General features: G+C 41.0%; 1 protein-coding gene across 1 annotated transcript in view; it reads left to right on the top strand.

Moving 5' to 3' along the window:
* Positions 1–13,489, top strand: part of ino80 (INO80 complex ATPase subunit) — a 37,868-nt gene extending 24,379 nt beyond the window's left edge. The window contains exons 28-37 of the mRNA XM_083899002.1: positions 2,323–2,450; positions 7,097–7,191; positions 7,559–7,631; positions 8,256–8,414; positions 8,594–8,696; positions 8,773–8,861; positions 9,540–9,695; positions 10,058–10,229; positions 12,404–12,619; positions 13,195–13,489. Coding sequence (XP_083755128.1) covers positions 2,323–2,450; positions 7,097–7,191; positions 7,559–7,631; positions 8,256–8,414; positions 8,594–8,696; positions 8,773–8,861; positions 9,540–9,695; positions 10,058–10,229; positions 12,404–12,619; positions 13,195–13,403 — 1,400 coding nt within the window. The 3' untranslated portion in view covers positions 13,404–13,489. The remainder of the gene's footprint in view (positions 1–2,322; positions 2,451–7,096; positions 7,192–7,558; positions 7,632–8,255; positions 8,415–8,593; positions 8,697–8,772; positions 8,862–9,539; positions 9,696–10,057; positions 10,230–12,403; positions 12,620–13,194) is intronic.
* The last annotated feature ends 1,766 nt before the right edge of the window (positions 13,490–15,255 follow it).

The raw sequence follows: 15,255 nt of genomic DNA, 5'->3' as shown, positions 1-15,255 counted from the left end.
CATAATACAATTTCTTCATACTGCACAAAAATGATAGATTTAAGTTTTTTTTAAAAGACTTTTGTCTTGTAATGCCACAAAAATCCTCCAAAGGGGTTTTTAATGCATCGACAAACATGAAATTAGAGTTTCGAGGCTTAAATAAAATCTGCTAAACAGAAACAGATTGGCGGCAGGGGTTGAACAGCGTTGCCTTATATGAGCACTTCTGTCTTTGCCAAGCGGTGGTTTGCATCTGGGTGGTTGGCAGTGCGGCCCGCTGTGCTTGTTGGTGCCCTTGACTGAGCAGCGGCCCTGGTTAGACTGGCACCTGCGGTGAGAAGGCCCCCGTCTGATCTAAACCACAACATTACCGCCGCCACCGCGCTAATACCCCTCCCCTGTAGCCGGAGCCACCACAGACCCCCTTCACCCACCGTCTGTCCCTCTTCTGTCTGGACCGTTTTCTCTGCTGCATATGTCTAATCCTCTGTATGTATCAATATTTTCTCCTTTTTGCTTTTTCGCTCCATCCATTTTCTTGACGCCAATGACAATTATAGGCCTTTGATCATGGGATATAGTGTTTTTGAATCTCGGGGGTTGCGGCGCACTGGTCTCTTGGTATGCACTAGTTTTAAGCCACAGTAATGTCTAACATGTGTACCTTTCCTTTCAATACATATACAGTTAAGTTGAATCTTTAGCTTAATGTATCTTGGTATCATGGTACCATGTCTTTTTCTTCTACTACATATTTTTTCCATTTCTGCCTTCTTTCTTTGCAGTTTGATACTTATACTCCAATTTGTTCCTTTAATTTTTTTCATTTTGACAATATGACAAAGAATGAGAACCGTAATGAAAAGCACATACACTGTGCCCACAATGTACAAACTGTCTCGTGAAAAACTAAGGAAGTCAAATTAAAGACATGTGTGTATATATAATTTTGAGTCAAAACTTATCCCGTCATCACTTTCTCATGCTCATGCAGTCCGTGTGTGCAGTGGGCTGACACCACTTCATTGTGACCTGTAGGTGAGGTTTACAATGCCTCCCTAGAGTATTTTCCTTGTTCATCTGTTCTATTAGTTCCTCTTTAACACCTCTGCAGGGCCTGACCTTTTTGGGGGGTGTATGCCAAAAGGGTCACGGGTCAGGGTTCAGTCTAAGTACTCATTAGCATCAAATGTTACTGGTTTTAATTTAAAAAAGATTTCTCGTTTTGTGAGCTCTAATGGCTCACGATGAAGGCCTGAACACATTTCATTGTCTTTAAGACATTGTTTTATCTCTCCGTTTCCAGACATTGCGGCTCAACTTTAAAGTATACATGATCTGAACTTGTATTGTGGATTAATGGAACGTGATTTAAACATGGTTTGTTACATTATTGACGAAGCACAGAAAGGAGATTTGGAAATATTTATAAAGTCCCATGTTTTCACTGTACAAAAAGGGTCTTGGGAACAAGTGTCCAACTGGAGCATGAGGTGGCCAAGCCTGACTCTCCCATAGGGACTTTCTTGTTGCCCTGGCCCGACCCCGTCACCTGACCCTGGACCTGGCCTTAGGTTCTCCCCACGCTGGGTCACAACCCTTTGGTCAAACACCATAGTGTGCCTGTCACTGGGTCGATGGCTGCCCTGGCCTTTCTCTCATTCAGCCATTGTGTCAGATGACGTTAATTCCTCATCAGCTCGACATGTAGGCAACCACTTCAGCAGCAGACCTGGGGTCAGATTGCTCCCCATTCACTTTCTGTGGTCAGTCATTTGAAAGCTGCAGAACACCCGATGTGGTGTTGTAAGTAACGTCATGTCAACACCAACTGCCAGGCCTGCTTTATAATCCTCTGTGCCATTATGTGAAATGCAGTGTAAATCACTTTTTCTTACGATTTCTTTCCATCTTGTTGTCGCTCTTGTTTCTCTGTTTTCATCAGCAGTACAGCCAAAGAGCACAGGCTTTATTTAAACTAACTAAGTAAGGGACATATTTAGAAGGATCAATGCTCAAGCAAGCCTTACCCAAAGTGATACAACCACATCGAAGACTTGTATTGATTAGGAAACAGTTAATAACCTCCAAATTGAGTGGACTGCTTTTGTGTGTTCTGCCAGTAAGCATATGTGTTGCATTATATTATATTGAAAAACAAAGATGACATAAGGCTTTGACTTTTATATAACAAAATCAGCGTTGTGCAAGATTACATATTTGGACACAACCATCGCGAAACCATTTTGAAACTGTATGTGCTTTGAATGCTTAAAGTGAGTGTCAAGTATGAGCTCTCACTATCTAGTTGTTCTCACTTCTTTCTCTTGTCTCTTTCAGATAAGGAGAGCCTGATCACTGAGAGCGGCAAACTCCACACTTTGGATATTCTGTTGAGCCGGCTAAAAGCACACGGACACAGAGTTCTCATCTACTCCCAAATGACGCGCATGATAGACCTGCTGGAGGTACACACTTACACACACACACACACACACACACACACACACACACACACACACACACACACACACACAGAGAGACAAGTGTTTCCCATTTCATTTTTTCACAAGTAGTCATGTTGTGCTGGTGTCGAAGAGGGTGCCATGATGGCGTGGGCCCATATTCAACCATCCATCGTCTACCACTTTATCCTCCTCATGAGGGTCGTGGGGTCGCTGGTGCCAATCCCAACTGACAAAAGGCAGGGTGCACACAGAGACAAACAATCATTCACACCTACGTGTAATGTAGTGTCCAATTAACCACTGCATGTTTTTGGACTGTGGGAGTAAGCCAGAGAACCCAGAGAAAACACACGAGGAACATGAAAACGCCTACAGTTTTAGTAGTTTAGTAGATTTTAATAGTTTTAAATTAAATACCCTAATAATTATGTTTTCTTTTATATTTATGTTGTCATTTGTACCTAAATGTGCAGCTTTTGGTGCTCACTCATGCAGGTTATGAGTGATAATCACAAGTGGCACAAGTTTTGCAGCAGTAGTAATTAATGTAGTGGTGGTGGTGGTGCGTACAGATGTTAAATATTTTGTTTGACTACTGCATCTAAACTTCACAAGTTTTACCAGTGTCCTAGTAAAATGAAAGTGTAGTAGTATTTCCCAAATTGCGTGTGTTCACAGTGCTCTGTATCCAATTCCCTGCAGCTTCTATTATGGTGTCAACAAGACGAGCAGTGTGACTGTTTATACAAGTGCTCCAACTAAAGTCCAAAACTTCAGGCTTAACCAGCAAACTTATTTAACTAACAAAACTGACAGTCAAGACAAGTCAATGGACACAAACTGTAAGATAGACAGACTAAAACCTCCAGTCATAAATGATGAATTAGTGACTCAAAACATGCTGATAGAAGTTATCTGTCTGTTGTTATTAACACCTATCATTGCGTTACTGTCCCCCTGATGTTTGAGCCGTGGTATAACACGTACACGGTGTTATCTTAGATATTAAAAAGATAATCAATTGTGGAGCATGTATCTGTAGCAACCACCAAAATAATAAAACGAAATTTACCTAATCAAAACAGATGTAATTTGCATATCCATCTTGCAAGATATTGAACTCCTTTAATCAGCCTGCCTGTCCCTTGTTAGTGCACTCATTAGACGGCTAATTAACAGGTCAGGGCTAATTAGTGGCTTCTTATCTGCAGGGAAAGCAGCCAGATGGGAGGGATGACTGGAAGGGGGGAGATGGGTGTGGCTAGGTCCTGCGTTTAGAGGAGGGAAAATAAAGACAAAGGTAGACGAGGAGAGAGGAAAGAAAATTAAAACAAAATATTTTTTCCTGCTTTGAATTTTAGGTTAATTTTCAAGAGACTTCTTTAATTTACATTGAGTCTCCTTCGATAGGTAAAGAGAAATTCATCGTGCTCAAGACACTTTCTCTGCTTTTAAGCGTCTTTGTTTGATTTAAGCTGATTTGAGGTCATTGAGACTGAAGTTAAAGTAGAAAAATTGAGTATGATTTGCGTCACTGCATCTACGTGGGAAAACAATAGCACAAACTAATTATGTTAGTGATCATGCGTCGACAGAGTTAGTCCGTTACTCTATTGTTGCTTCCATATTTGTTGCAAACATCGTTACGGAGCCAAAAGCCTCTGGCATGATGTCACTGGGAATTCCTCCCCCATTCACACAGTGCAGCACTGTACTGTGTTTCCACAGCCAAATCTTTTGATGGCAGATGGACCCAACCCAGGTGGTTAAGGACTGTCTTCCTGTGTGTCTGGAAAACAGTGGGAATGCCTGGTGGTTTTAGGCCGAAGGAAAACGGCAATGGTGAGAATGCTTGAGATGGTTAAGATAAAGGCAGCGAGCTTTTCTCCATTAATGTTCTTCAAACAACCTTTTGTTGTCCCCTTCAAGCACTGAGTTCCTGTTGTTATGGAGCAATACTACAGTGCTACATCGTGACCTCATACAGTAATTGGGCTGTGACAACATCTTCTCCTTTTATGGCTTAAAGACACCCACAGATGAAATCATTATACAGTACTTTGCTTCGGTTCTCTGCAACAATATCATCTTGCTCATTGGTCTGGGGGGATTAAAATTCTGCAGATGGAGTTGATTTCCTGAACATAAGTCTGTGTCTTAAGAGAAGAAAAAAAAGCGAAGGAGAAGCTGATGTTAATCTCCGTCATTAGCGTCGCTGTTTTCGTCGCCGGTTGGATGCAGGTCCTGGTGAAATCACATGGTCGGGTGATGGATCATCAAGATCCGGACGGCTTGAAGAAAAAATAACATTGTTGACTTTCTCTGGCAGCAGCCGACCATAGAGCAAGACCACCGATTTACCCCCCCTTCTACTCGAGTGCTGTGTTTGTGGCTGCTTAGACGGCACTTTACAGTACTACAAGTCTGCGGCTGCGATTCCAGCGCTGATTGAATTTTTCCATCCATCTCTTTTTTTAAACAACATCGAGATGGATACAGTGATTCATAACACAAAGCATGGACTCTGCTTAGATGTTTTTTTTATGATACTCACTGCTTTACTTAATTTATCTCCCCGTGGTGTGGCTGTAAACACAATATAAAACATGTTAACTGTGACCAATAATGAAAAGACACATTGAAGTGTTAGTGGGTCATTAAGTTTTATTCACTGGGGCTGTCGACCTCGAGGCTCTAATAGATGGATGGTCCAGCAGCTTCTTATAAAGCATTAAATTCAGTTTCTTTACTATATACTAGGACTATAAGTTATATAATTATATTTTCTCTCACGTGCTGGTTCACATTTAGTGTACACAGTAACAGCTCATCATTATCATAGATTCTGAGCACATGTATTTAATTATCTCATTCGTATTGTTTAAATGTGTTATTGGCTAACTCTTGCTAAAAATGCCAAATATGATATAATGCACAATGTAGTACATAACTACAATATTAAGTGATGTTTTTTCTTGGTTTCCCTTCATACTTCCATATGTGATAAATGGGTTATAAATTGAAAAACTAGCATGTAACATACTTGCAACAACTTGTTTTTCAAGTAGGGGCAACATGTCATTCGGTATGGTAATAAATAAACTCTTAAAGTCTCAAATCCTTGTAAATGTGAGTGACCTAGAAGCTCATCTTCATGTTGGGGGGTTTTTGTATGCCACACATTGTTATCTGTCAAAATCTGGTTCCTGTTATCAAATTATTAGGTTTTAAATCCACCACTTCATCTTTTCTTTGACTTGTATTTATTGCTTTTATCAGGATGAGAACAGATTGTGACTTGTGCACACTGTTCCCAGACAAGATCTACAATAAATATACACCGCACTATTGTTTGGCAAGTTGAGAACAACCTGGCTGCTATGCTTTGTTCTAAGAGATGATTTAATTCCCAGCTGTTTAAAGTAAAAAATGGAAAGATATAAACATTAAATGGCGTGTGATCTTAGTGTTCGATCTGAACACACGTCTTTATTTATGTTTAAAAGGAGCACATTACAAAATGCTGAGGTAGAGTATAGCAGAGATATCAGATATAGAGTAGCATCCCTGCAGGGTTTTGTGAGCACTGAGGCTAATGATCCTTGATGTAGTGTTGACTCTGTGCATATGGGGCTTTTGGGAGCAGAGCCAGACACACGCACAGACGAGGGCAGCTCCTAGGTGTCATGATGCGGCGAGGTCAGTGAAAACATGGTGTCAAATCACTGATATCATCACTAATGATGTGTGTCGTGGTGTGTGCCAGCAAATGTGATTGGTACACTGGTTGAGAGGCACTGATTCAGGGCTCAGGACTGTGGCTCAGACATCAACACGTCACCTCATCATCACTGCTGTTGCTCTGCCCTCGGCACTGAAGAAGTCCTTGCGTTTAAACATTCGCACACAAATACACAAATAAACACACGCTCGCACAGAAGAGCTTACAAGATGTTTGAGGAGGTAGAATATCAGTTTCAGCATTTCTCAGTGTCTCTCAGGAATTGTGGTTTCAGTTCCAGTAAATAAAGTATGCATATGATATGTGGTATTTTGATGTTTTAAACACAACAGACAAAAAGGTTGTACATCTAAGATTTCGATTTTTGGACAATTGGAAATTAGACCTGCTGGTTTCATCTGCTCCATAGATAAAGAGTCAATAGAATTGTGTGTTTGAGTTCTTCTTAAATGTACCTTACAGTTTCTAGTAGCTATTCCCCAAGTGTAAAACCAAAAAGATAAACCAAAATAAACCAAAAGAGAGGAGACTGGAATCTCCTCTCTTCTGGTTTGTTTGTTTCAAAATCACTGATAACGATAATATGTGTATCAGAACATGCAAATTCTTGAATTTGTATGCTTTTGTCCTGCATTCTTGTTTGGCTGTGTCTTGTGTTTTTTGTTTAAGGGTAAAAAATGCTGATGTTGAAAAATAACATCTGCTATTTATTTGGTATTATTTTTTATCAGCAGATAGTCACACTGATTGTATATGACAATTCTGCTCTTACAAGCATTTTTCCATTGTCAGATTAAAGATCCTATGTACTGGGACTGTGCTGAGCATAGTTTTGGCACCAGATGAAGCGAGAAACAAAATCACACAACAGTCTTTCCTAATTATTTTTCTCCTTTCTTTGCAGGAGTACATGGTTTACCGTAAGCACACCTACATGCGCCTTGATGGATCCTCCAAGATTTCGGAACGCAGAGACATGGTGGCTGACTTCCAGAGTCGGTGGGTAGATACAATCAATCGTGTGTGTGTGTGTGTGTGTTTGTTTGTGTGTGTGTGTGTGTCATGTTCTGTTTCACATTAGTGTGCAGCTCTGAGGCTCTTGTTCTAGAGGGCGTTGGTGCCGAACTCAAATGTTAGTATCAAGTGCATGTTTCATTTTTCATGCCAAGTTTGAACAGGCTGTCGTGCCCAAGAGTGGTTCTTAACTTACACTGTAACTTAATTTTATGCCATGATGTATGGATATTTGTACTGTAAGTCCAGGTGTAAATGATATCCTTCGATTTTGTCCGTCTCTCCTTTTCCCTCCCCCTTTGTCCGCCCTCCTTCTCCTCCACCCTTACCCTCGCTGCCCCCCCACACACAGGACGGACATATTTGTGTTTCTCCTGAGTACAAGGGCCGGAGGGCTTGGCATTAACCTGACTGCCGCTGACACCGTGAGTCATCACCACAATCAAGGAAAAAACCTCCACTGATGCAGAATCTCTGTCAACACAGCAAGCGTATTTTTAAGTATAGCAATGCAGTGCTTTTATTTATCTAGCAGAGCCAGAAAACATCAAATCTGTGCTTCATGGTTTAAGAAATCCAACAAAAAAATCCTGTATCCACCCTTTTAATTGGATCCGCTCCAATATTTATTCTCCACCCTCCCACAACATTTCATGGAAATGGGTTTTGCAGTTGTTGAGTATTCTTGCTAAAAGCCTGAAAACATAACCTCCTTTGAGGAGCTAATAACATGTTGACGCAATGATGGATGTGTGTGTGTGCTAAAGGGGAGAGTTACCATGCATTTATATGAACGATGATCTCTGTGCTTATCAACATCTCTTCGCATGTTCCTTTATGTCCCTGTAGCCCCGTTCATGTAGGATTAGCTTTCCTCACAAATAGTTTGACGTGATTGTTAACACAGGACATCTGTCATGCTAAGGGATAGTTCACATGGGATAATGCGGAGGGGTCGGTGTCTACGTCATATCACTGTAATTGTACCAGAAAAATGTCAAAACTGGACCAAAGTTGACTCTGGCTTGTGTGGTTGTTTTCTCCCTTAGGTCATCTTCTACGACAGCGACTGGAACCCCACCGTGGACCAGCAGGCCATGGACAGAGCTCACCGGCTGGGTCAGACCAAGCAGGTCACCGTTTATCGCCTCATCTGTCAGGGAACCATCGAGGAGAGGATCCTGCAGCGGGCCAAGGAAAAAAGCGAGGTCTGACACACAAGCACTTATCTGCGCTACATAAACAAATAGATAATGGATAATGGGGTTTTTAAACAATCAATTAATAAACATCCCATAAGTAATAGAGTGCCGGTGTTTCAGCAACATGATGTAAATATAAATGAATTACAGAGTTGATTAATGCTGCATTGTTCTCGCGTGATAAGATCCAAAGGGTGGTGATCTCCGGAGGAAACTTTAAACCAGACACACTCAAACCCAAAGAGGTGGTCAGTCTGCTGCTGGATGACGATGAGCTGGAGAAGAAATGTGAGTGTTATATGAAATGGGATAAAATGTCATAAACATTTAAAGAAAAGAAAATAATCGTTGTCTTTTCTTGTAGTGCGTCAGAGACAGGACGAGAAGAGGCAGCAGGAAGAGTGCAGCAAGGTGAAGGAGCGCAAGAGAAAGAGGGAGAAGTACGCCGAGAAGGTAATTAGCGTCACCTCAAATATCTGCACTTACCTCTGTCTCAACAAGAGAAAGAATGGGTTAAATGAGAAAATGAAGAGGCAGCTTTGTTGGGGAAAAAAAGATACAAGGGAATTCAAGGAATGACAGAATTAGGCAAGGAAAGTAAGTGATGTGAGGGAAACGTTTAAAAAGCACCACTGCTCCTTCCAGTACTGATGCCAAACAATGTTAATTCATTTAAAGAATTTTATTGCAATCTGATTCTTCTAAGTGTTTGGCTTAATGTGAAGCCAGAGGGAAGGGGAGAGGGGTCACAAAAAACATAAAGCTCAGTTCTCTGGGGACAACGGTTATCCACAGCAAATTTCATTGAAATCCAAGTGTTCATTTGAGATACCTTGTCACGGGCCAAATTAGTGCTAGATGCGAGGTCATGAGGTCGCAAAAATCATTAGAAGTCATCCTCTGGGGACCATATCCATACCAGATTACATGGCAATCTGGCCTGTGGTCATTGAGATTTCTTGCTCTGGAGTTAAGTGTTGGACAGACGGAGAGGCCGTGCGGCTGAACACTCGATCTTCAGGCCTTGAGAGGAATATTAAGATCTGAGATATAGCAACAACATTAAATTGGAATTAGTGTAAAAAGTATTAAACCAAAACAATGCGCTCACACTCCTACGTGTGTTTTCAGAAGAAGAACGAGGAGTCGGAGAACAAGAGGAAAAAGGAGATGAACCTGGTCATCTCCCATGCGCCATCAGCAGACAACTCCAACCTCTCTGCAGATGGAGACGACTCCTTTATCAGTGTGGAGATGGACTCAGCCATGCCCAGTCCCTTCAGTGAGGTGAGGGTAGAAGGGAAATGACTGTGATTTATGTCACAGGAGGTTGTTAATGGTTTTATTTGCCACAAACTCGCTCTGTCTCATGCTTTTAAATTCTCCTACCTCTTCTTTTCCCTCATCCTAATCTTTTATTATCTAATACTGATTATATTCCTCTCTTTTTCTTCCATATTTCCTTTTGTGATTCACTTGTCATTTGTATTTCCTTCTCTTCCTTCCTTCCTTCCGATCGTCTCCTCTTTTTTCCTTTACACTGTCCCTTGATTCTTTCCTGTGACTGTACCGGCCTGATTTCCCATGTTCCTCGTGGGTCTGACCCCTAGCGTGTGTGCTTGTCTGTGTCCACTCCTGTGCTCGGCCAGATCTCCCTGAGCAGCGAGCTCCAGCCTGGCTCGTTGCCGCCTGACGCCGACGCAGACGAGAGCAGCAGCGACATGCTGGTCATCGTGGACGATCCGGTGTCTTCTGCGCCTCAGTCTCGTGCCACCAACTCCCCCGCGTCTGTGTCTGGATCGGTCTCTGACAACATGAATGGTGAGAACACAATTGAATCTTGTCGACCTTTGAGTATTTATAGATTGGGTAACGACATTAAAATTATTTTAACACACATATGCATGACCACTAGGGGTGGGAATAACAAAGTACTTCACAATACGGTACATGATACATGCTCCACTATACCACTAATATCACGATACAGCGATTCTGTGATAATCAATACATTGCAAGACAATCATAGAGAACTTAGAGAACAAAGTGCATAAAGTCTATGAATTGAAAGTGGATGGAGCAACTCTTCACGTAGCTTTTTCCACCATTATCCCACTGTAAACTCCCTCTTCTTCGACTAGGTAACTTCCACCCAAGTTTCCCTTGTTCATTTGAGCAGCGCCGCTGCGAAAAGACATAAAGTAGCGACGCCCGGCAAGTGAAACTGACAGGGACTGTTTACTTTATTATTTGTATTAACCTTCATTTGTTAATTAAAATGTCAATATTTGCCCTGGTGTATCGATTACGGTACTGCACGAGGAAGGGTGGCGATATATCAGCAAATAGATATTTCGACCCATCCCAAACGACCACCCTTTAAAATATAACTTCTCTTTCTGCGGATATAACCTACATTGCCAAAAAAATGTCATCCAAATCCATATTTACTTCTCTGTAATAATATAGTTATTTTACCTTAAAGACTACTCGCATTTTAATATTCTTAAAGTATGTTTTGCTGACTTAAGTACTACGTTTCTAAAAAATACTTCCATTAGATAAGCTGTAACTGAGTAAATTGTTATTTTGATTCTCCCACAATTAATTGGAAAAACTGTAGCTAAAGTAAAAAAGTAGCTAAAATAAGAGCCAATGGTGTAGAAAAGATATTGGAATAGTGATTACCACATATATCTGTTATGCTTGCTTCAGGGACATATCTGTACATCGTGACGAGCGCTATAGGTCACACAGCCTGGGTGTTCATATTTAATAAAGATAATCTGTATACATGTGATCTCTTTAGCTGCCCTTAATTCCAAAAGCTCCACGCTTGCCAAAAAAAACATAACCTGCGTGTTATCTGCGAGATTGTATGAACTTGTTACAGCGACACTGGGAAAGCAAATCTAAGCGACCTGCATGAAGGTCATGAAGTCTGGGTTGTTATGTTCTCTTCACTATCAGAAGAATTGTTTTAATAGGCTTGTGTCCATTGAGATAAATAGTCTGTTACATCATGTGTATTATACAACTGATTATTTAGATTTATGAGGGGGTTATTTTGCCTTGGCTGCAGTGCTGGTATTCTGTACAATGAAATCCAGATAAATAGCGAAAATATAGGTTGTTTTTTTTTATCCGTACTTTGGATACGCTGCAATAGCGTAATCCCTCCTAATTACATGCTGCTGCTCCGAAACGATTTAGATTTTATCTTTTGCTGCCACGCTAAGAGATTCATGCCATTAAGATTATTGATGGACTCTGCTAACCAGACCTATTGAGCTGGGAGAAAGTCGGTGCACGCGAAACAGAGATGCAGGCGATGTTGTAATGAAAGGTTTGGAAAACTGCATCGGGGTAATTGGTGAACTCAGGCATATAAGTGAAAGGGGAGGAAGTGTGGGATTAAGATTCTCTGAAGGGTGGGTGAGAGAGCTAGGGATTTGTGTGTTAGTGATAGGACTGACTCATCTCCCCCATAGAGAGGTTTTATGCCACAGTGGTTACAGTGAAAAGGGTAGACGGTAGTGAAGGATTAGGTGCAAAACCAGTGAGGCCGTCTTGGGCTCTAATTCTGCAAACAGTACGGAAAATGAGAGTAAGGTTTTGTTATTGCTGGAGCCTATACTTAAGGGAATAAGCAATATTGAATGTGTTATAATTCTTTTGTATCACAGTAAAAAATGACCACAGCATCATTGAAGGACTGGGTCCTGGCCAAACCAGACCTGTATTGGGTTTTCTTGCTTAACTCTTTCTGGTTTGACTGTAAAGTGATTCAATCAAAGAAGTGTGTGTTCAAAGAAGTAGAGGTCCAGTTACGTAAATATATGAGCTTTAACTTAGTGAACAATAGCTTTTGTTATTTAACACTTTGAACTTTATTCACTTTGAACGGAGCAGCTTGATGCATTGCCAACCATGCCAACCGTTGAGGCTGTTTTCTCATTTGCTTACGCCACTGTGCGTTTCCATTCTGTCTTCAGGTGTTTCAGCCTCAGACACAGTCAGTCCCGGCAGAGGCAGGTCGGGGCGGAGTCGGGGAAGGCCTAAAGGATCGGGGGGCGGGACCAAATCCGGAGGAAAAGGACGTGGGCGCAAATCAACGGCAGGCAGCGCAGCAGCTATGGCGGGAGCCATGGCCGGTGCGGCGGCTGCATCAGCTGCAGCTTATGCTGCTTATGGCTACAGTGTTTCCAAAGGTAAGTGACAATAGTATGTACTCATGGGCAAATATAAAAACCCATGTCAGGGAACTACGGTGGCCTTGTTGTGTCTTTGTTTGCATAGGAAGCTTCCACTTCAAAACACAAAATTTGTGTTCTGGTTGTTTTTCTTTCACCGTGCAAGATGGCAAGATCTGCGTTCCCCCAACCTGGCCTATCATTCAGATGATTCTACATTTTCCAGTCTCTCCCTTCTCAGCAGCCCGAGCATTGCACATTGGTTGAAACATAAACCCCTTCAGAAATTCCCCTCATCACTGTCTTCCTCACAAAAACGTCACTCTTAGCTTCCTCTTTGGGTTAACGCCGCATATAATACATGCTTTGTCATAGCTGTAGTGTCAGTAATGCTTAGATTCATGTCATGGGGTCTCTTAAAGTGATTAAACACTTATACACACACATTTATTATTATATATTCAGTTAACCCCCCAAATTTGATTACACTGGACCTTAACTGGGAAAATTCTAGAGGAATTATCAAGTTTCTTTCATGAGAATAACAACACTCGTGTCTGTCACACCCTCCCTCCCTCCCTCCCTCCCTCCAGGAGGCCTGACTGCGTCCAGTCCCCTGCAGCCATCCCTGGGCCGGTCTGGTACCAGTCCAGCCTTCAACCCCAGCAGAAGCTCGTCCCCACAGGCCAAAGGAGGCGCCTCCACCCTGAGCCCTCACAAACAGCTGACCCACAGCCACCACCACAGCAGCCACAGCGCTGTCAGGAAAGGAAAGGGCCCTGGTGGTCCTGGGGCTCGATGATGCACTTAAAGACACGCTGTGTTGCTGTAGAACACACACATACACACACGTACACAGAGATAACAGACCCTCTCTCACTGTGATCCCCACAGACACACCTAGGTAGGCTTATACTAATGAATAGGGAGTATATTATTTATAGTAACTAAGGCTCACTACCTGGAGGACCATGCTGTGTTTGCTAAAAGTAACACAGTAGTCATTTTGAAGGTACAGTCTCTACTACCAGCCGCCCTGTGTCTTGCGTCAGACTTGTTTTCATGCGTCTGGGTCAGTGGACAAAATCTGCCTTTGCTTGCATAGTGACAACAGTAGTGTTTTTTTTTTTTCAAGAAGACAAACTGCGATTTTTTCTATTCTTGACAGGAAGCTCTTTTGATTTGCTACTAAGCAGTAACAATACAACAAAGAGATGTGAATGAACATGTGTAGCTCAAAGGGCTTTGAAAACCTTGTGTTTGCCAGCATGGTGAGGCAACGGAGTTTCTGTCAAATGCACTGAGCCATGTCTTCCCCCCCCCTTTTTTTGTTTGTTAATAATTCTCTTTCATGTACACTAGGTTATTTAATTGCTCTGTAGATAATATTCTCTGTGCAAACCCAGCGAACGATCCTGCATTTTTACAGAGCTTAATGTGAAGCCACATCTGACCAACCAAACAATACGTCTACAGTGTTTCTACTAAAGCTTATTTTTATAATAATCAATCATAACCCAAAACAACAACAGTACGGCAGGTCTTACAGTACAAATGGAAAGGAAAATGAATTATATAATTATTTTTTTTGCCCAATGGGAAAAAACGAATGAATGGATGATTTAAACAATATAGTACAAAATAAGGAGTTCTGGATTATGTGGCTACGCTGCTAACAGTACATTTATAAATTCACTCAAGATTATTTGGTTTTCTAATATTTAAGTTATTTGACCTGTGTTAAAAGTGGGCAGTTCATGATAATCACCTGTGAAACTGTGTAAATTGTACTGAAGCCATTTATTTTTTATTTTTCCGAGGTCACTCTTGTGATGATGAGTCTGTGGTTCTCTTTGATGTCATTGATGTTTTAGGAAAAAAAAAAAAGAAAAAAGAAGAGGTTTGCATCAGTGTCCTATGTTGAGCACTACATCCGTTAGAGGTTTGATTGTTTTTTCGGTGTTGATAGTGTTATTAAAATATGTTGTTTAATATCGATGTAAATACTAATAAGAGCAACATTTCCTCTGGCTTTTCCCCTCATTTGCCCGTCTATTTTTATAGGTCATGTACATATAAAGAAATGCATCCGCCATTTTACTAACAGGAGGAGCCAACTGGAAATAAAAACAAAAAACAGTGCTAAATCAGCCTCTGAATATTTTCTAATGGTTTTACTGTATTGGTTGTTTTCATAATACTTATATTTCTCACTAAATTATTATTAAAGTATTTGGTTGTTGCTGAAAAGTTATTCCTTGGTGACACAATTATTTAAATTTAAAGACTAAAGTGTGGGGCACAAGTTGAAGGTGTTCATTATAATAAATAAATAAATGGAGGAGAATATTTAAACTTTATTCAAACTTAAAGGGTGGTTTCACCCATTGTTTTCACCACTTGGACAAATGAAGAAAATCATTAAGATTAATAATGATTGAGTCATGTTAAAGGGTTAGGTAAATTTTTACCTTGTTTTTGTTTTTTATAGATGTTTTCAGATCTTTTCCTCATAAAACTGGACAGAAACACATTAAAGAGCAGTGTAGGGCTTTTATTTTCTCGACTTTCTGTCAATTCTTTATATATATATATATATATATATATTTTTTTATTTTTTTTTCAATTTCCAACGTCCTCTGTTGTTGTGGGAA

The sequence above is a fragment of the Microchirus variegatus genome, assembly GCF_963457635.1.
Source record: "Microchirus variegatus genome assembly, chromosome: 12".
Taxonomy (NCBI): Eukaryota; Metazoa; Chordata; class Actinopteri; order Pleuronectiformes; family Soleidae; genus Microchirus; species Microchirus variegatus.
This window is presented reverse-complemented; position numbering and strand designations above follow the sequence as displayed.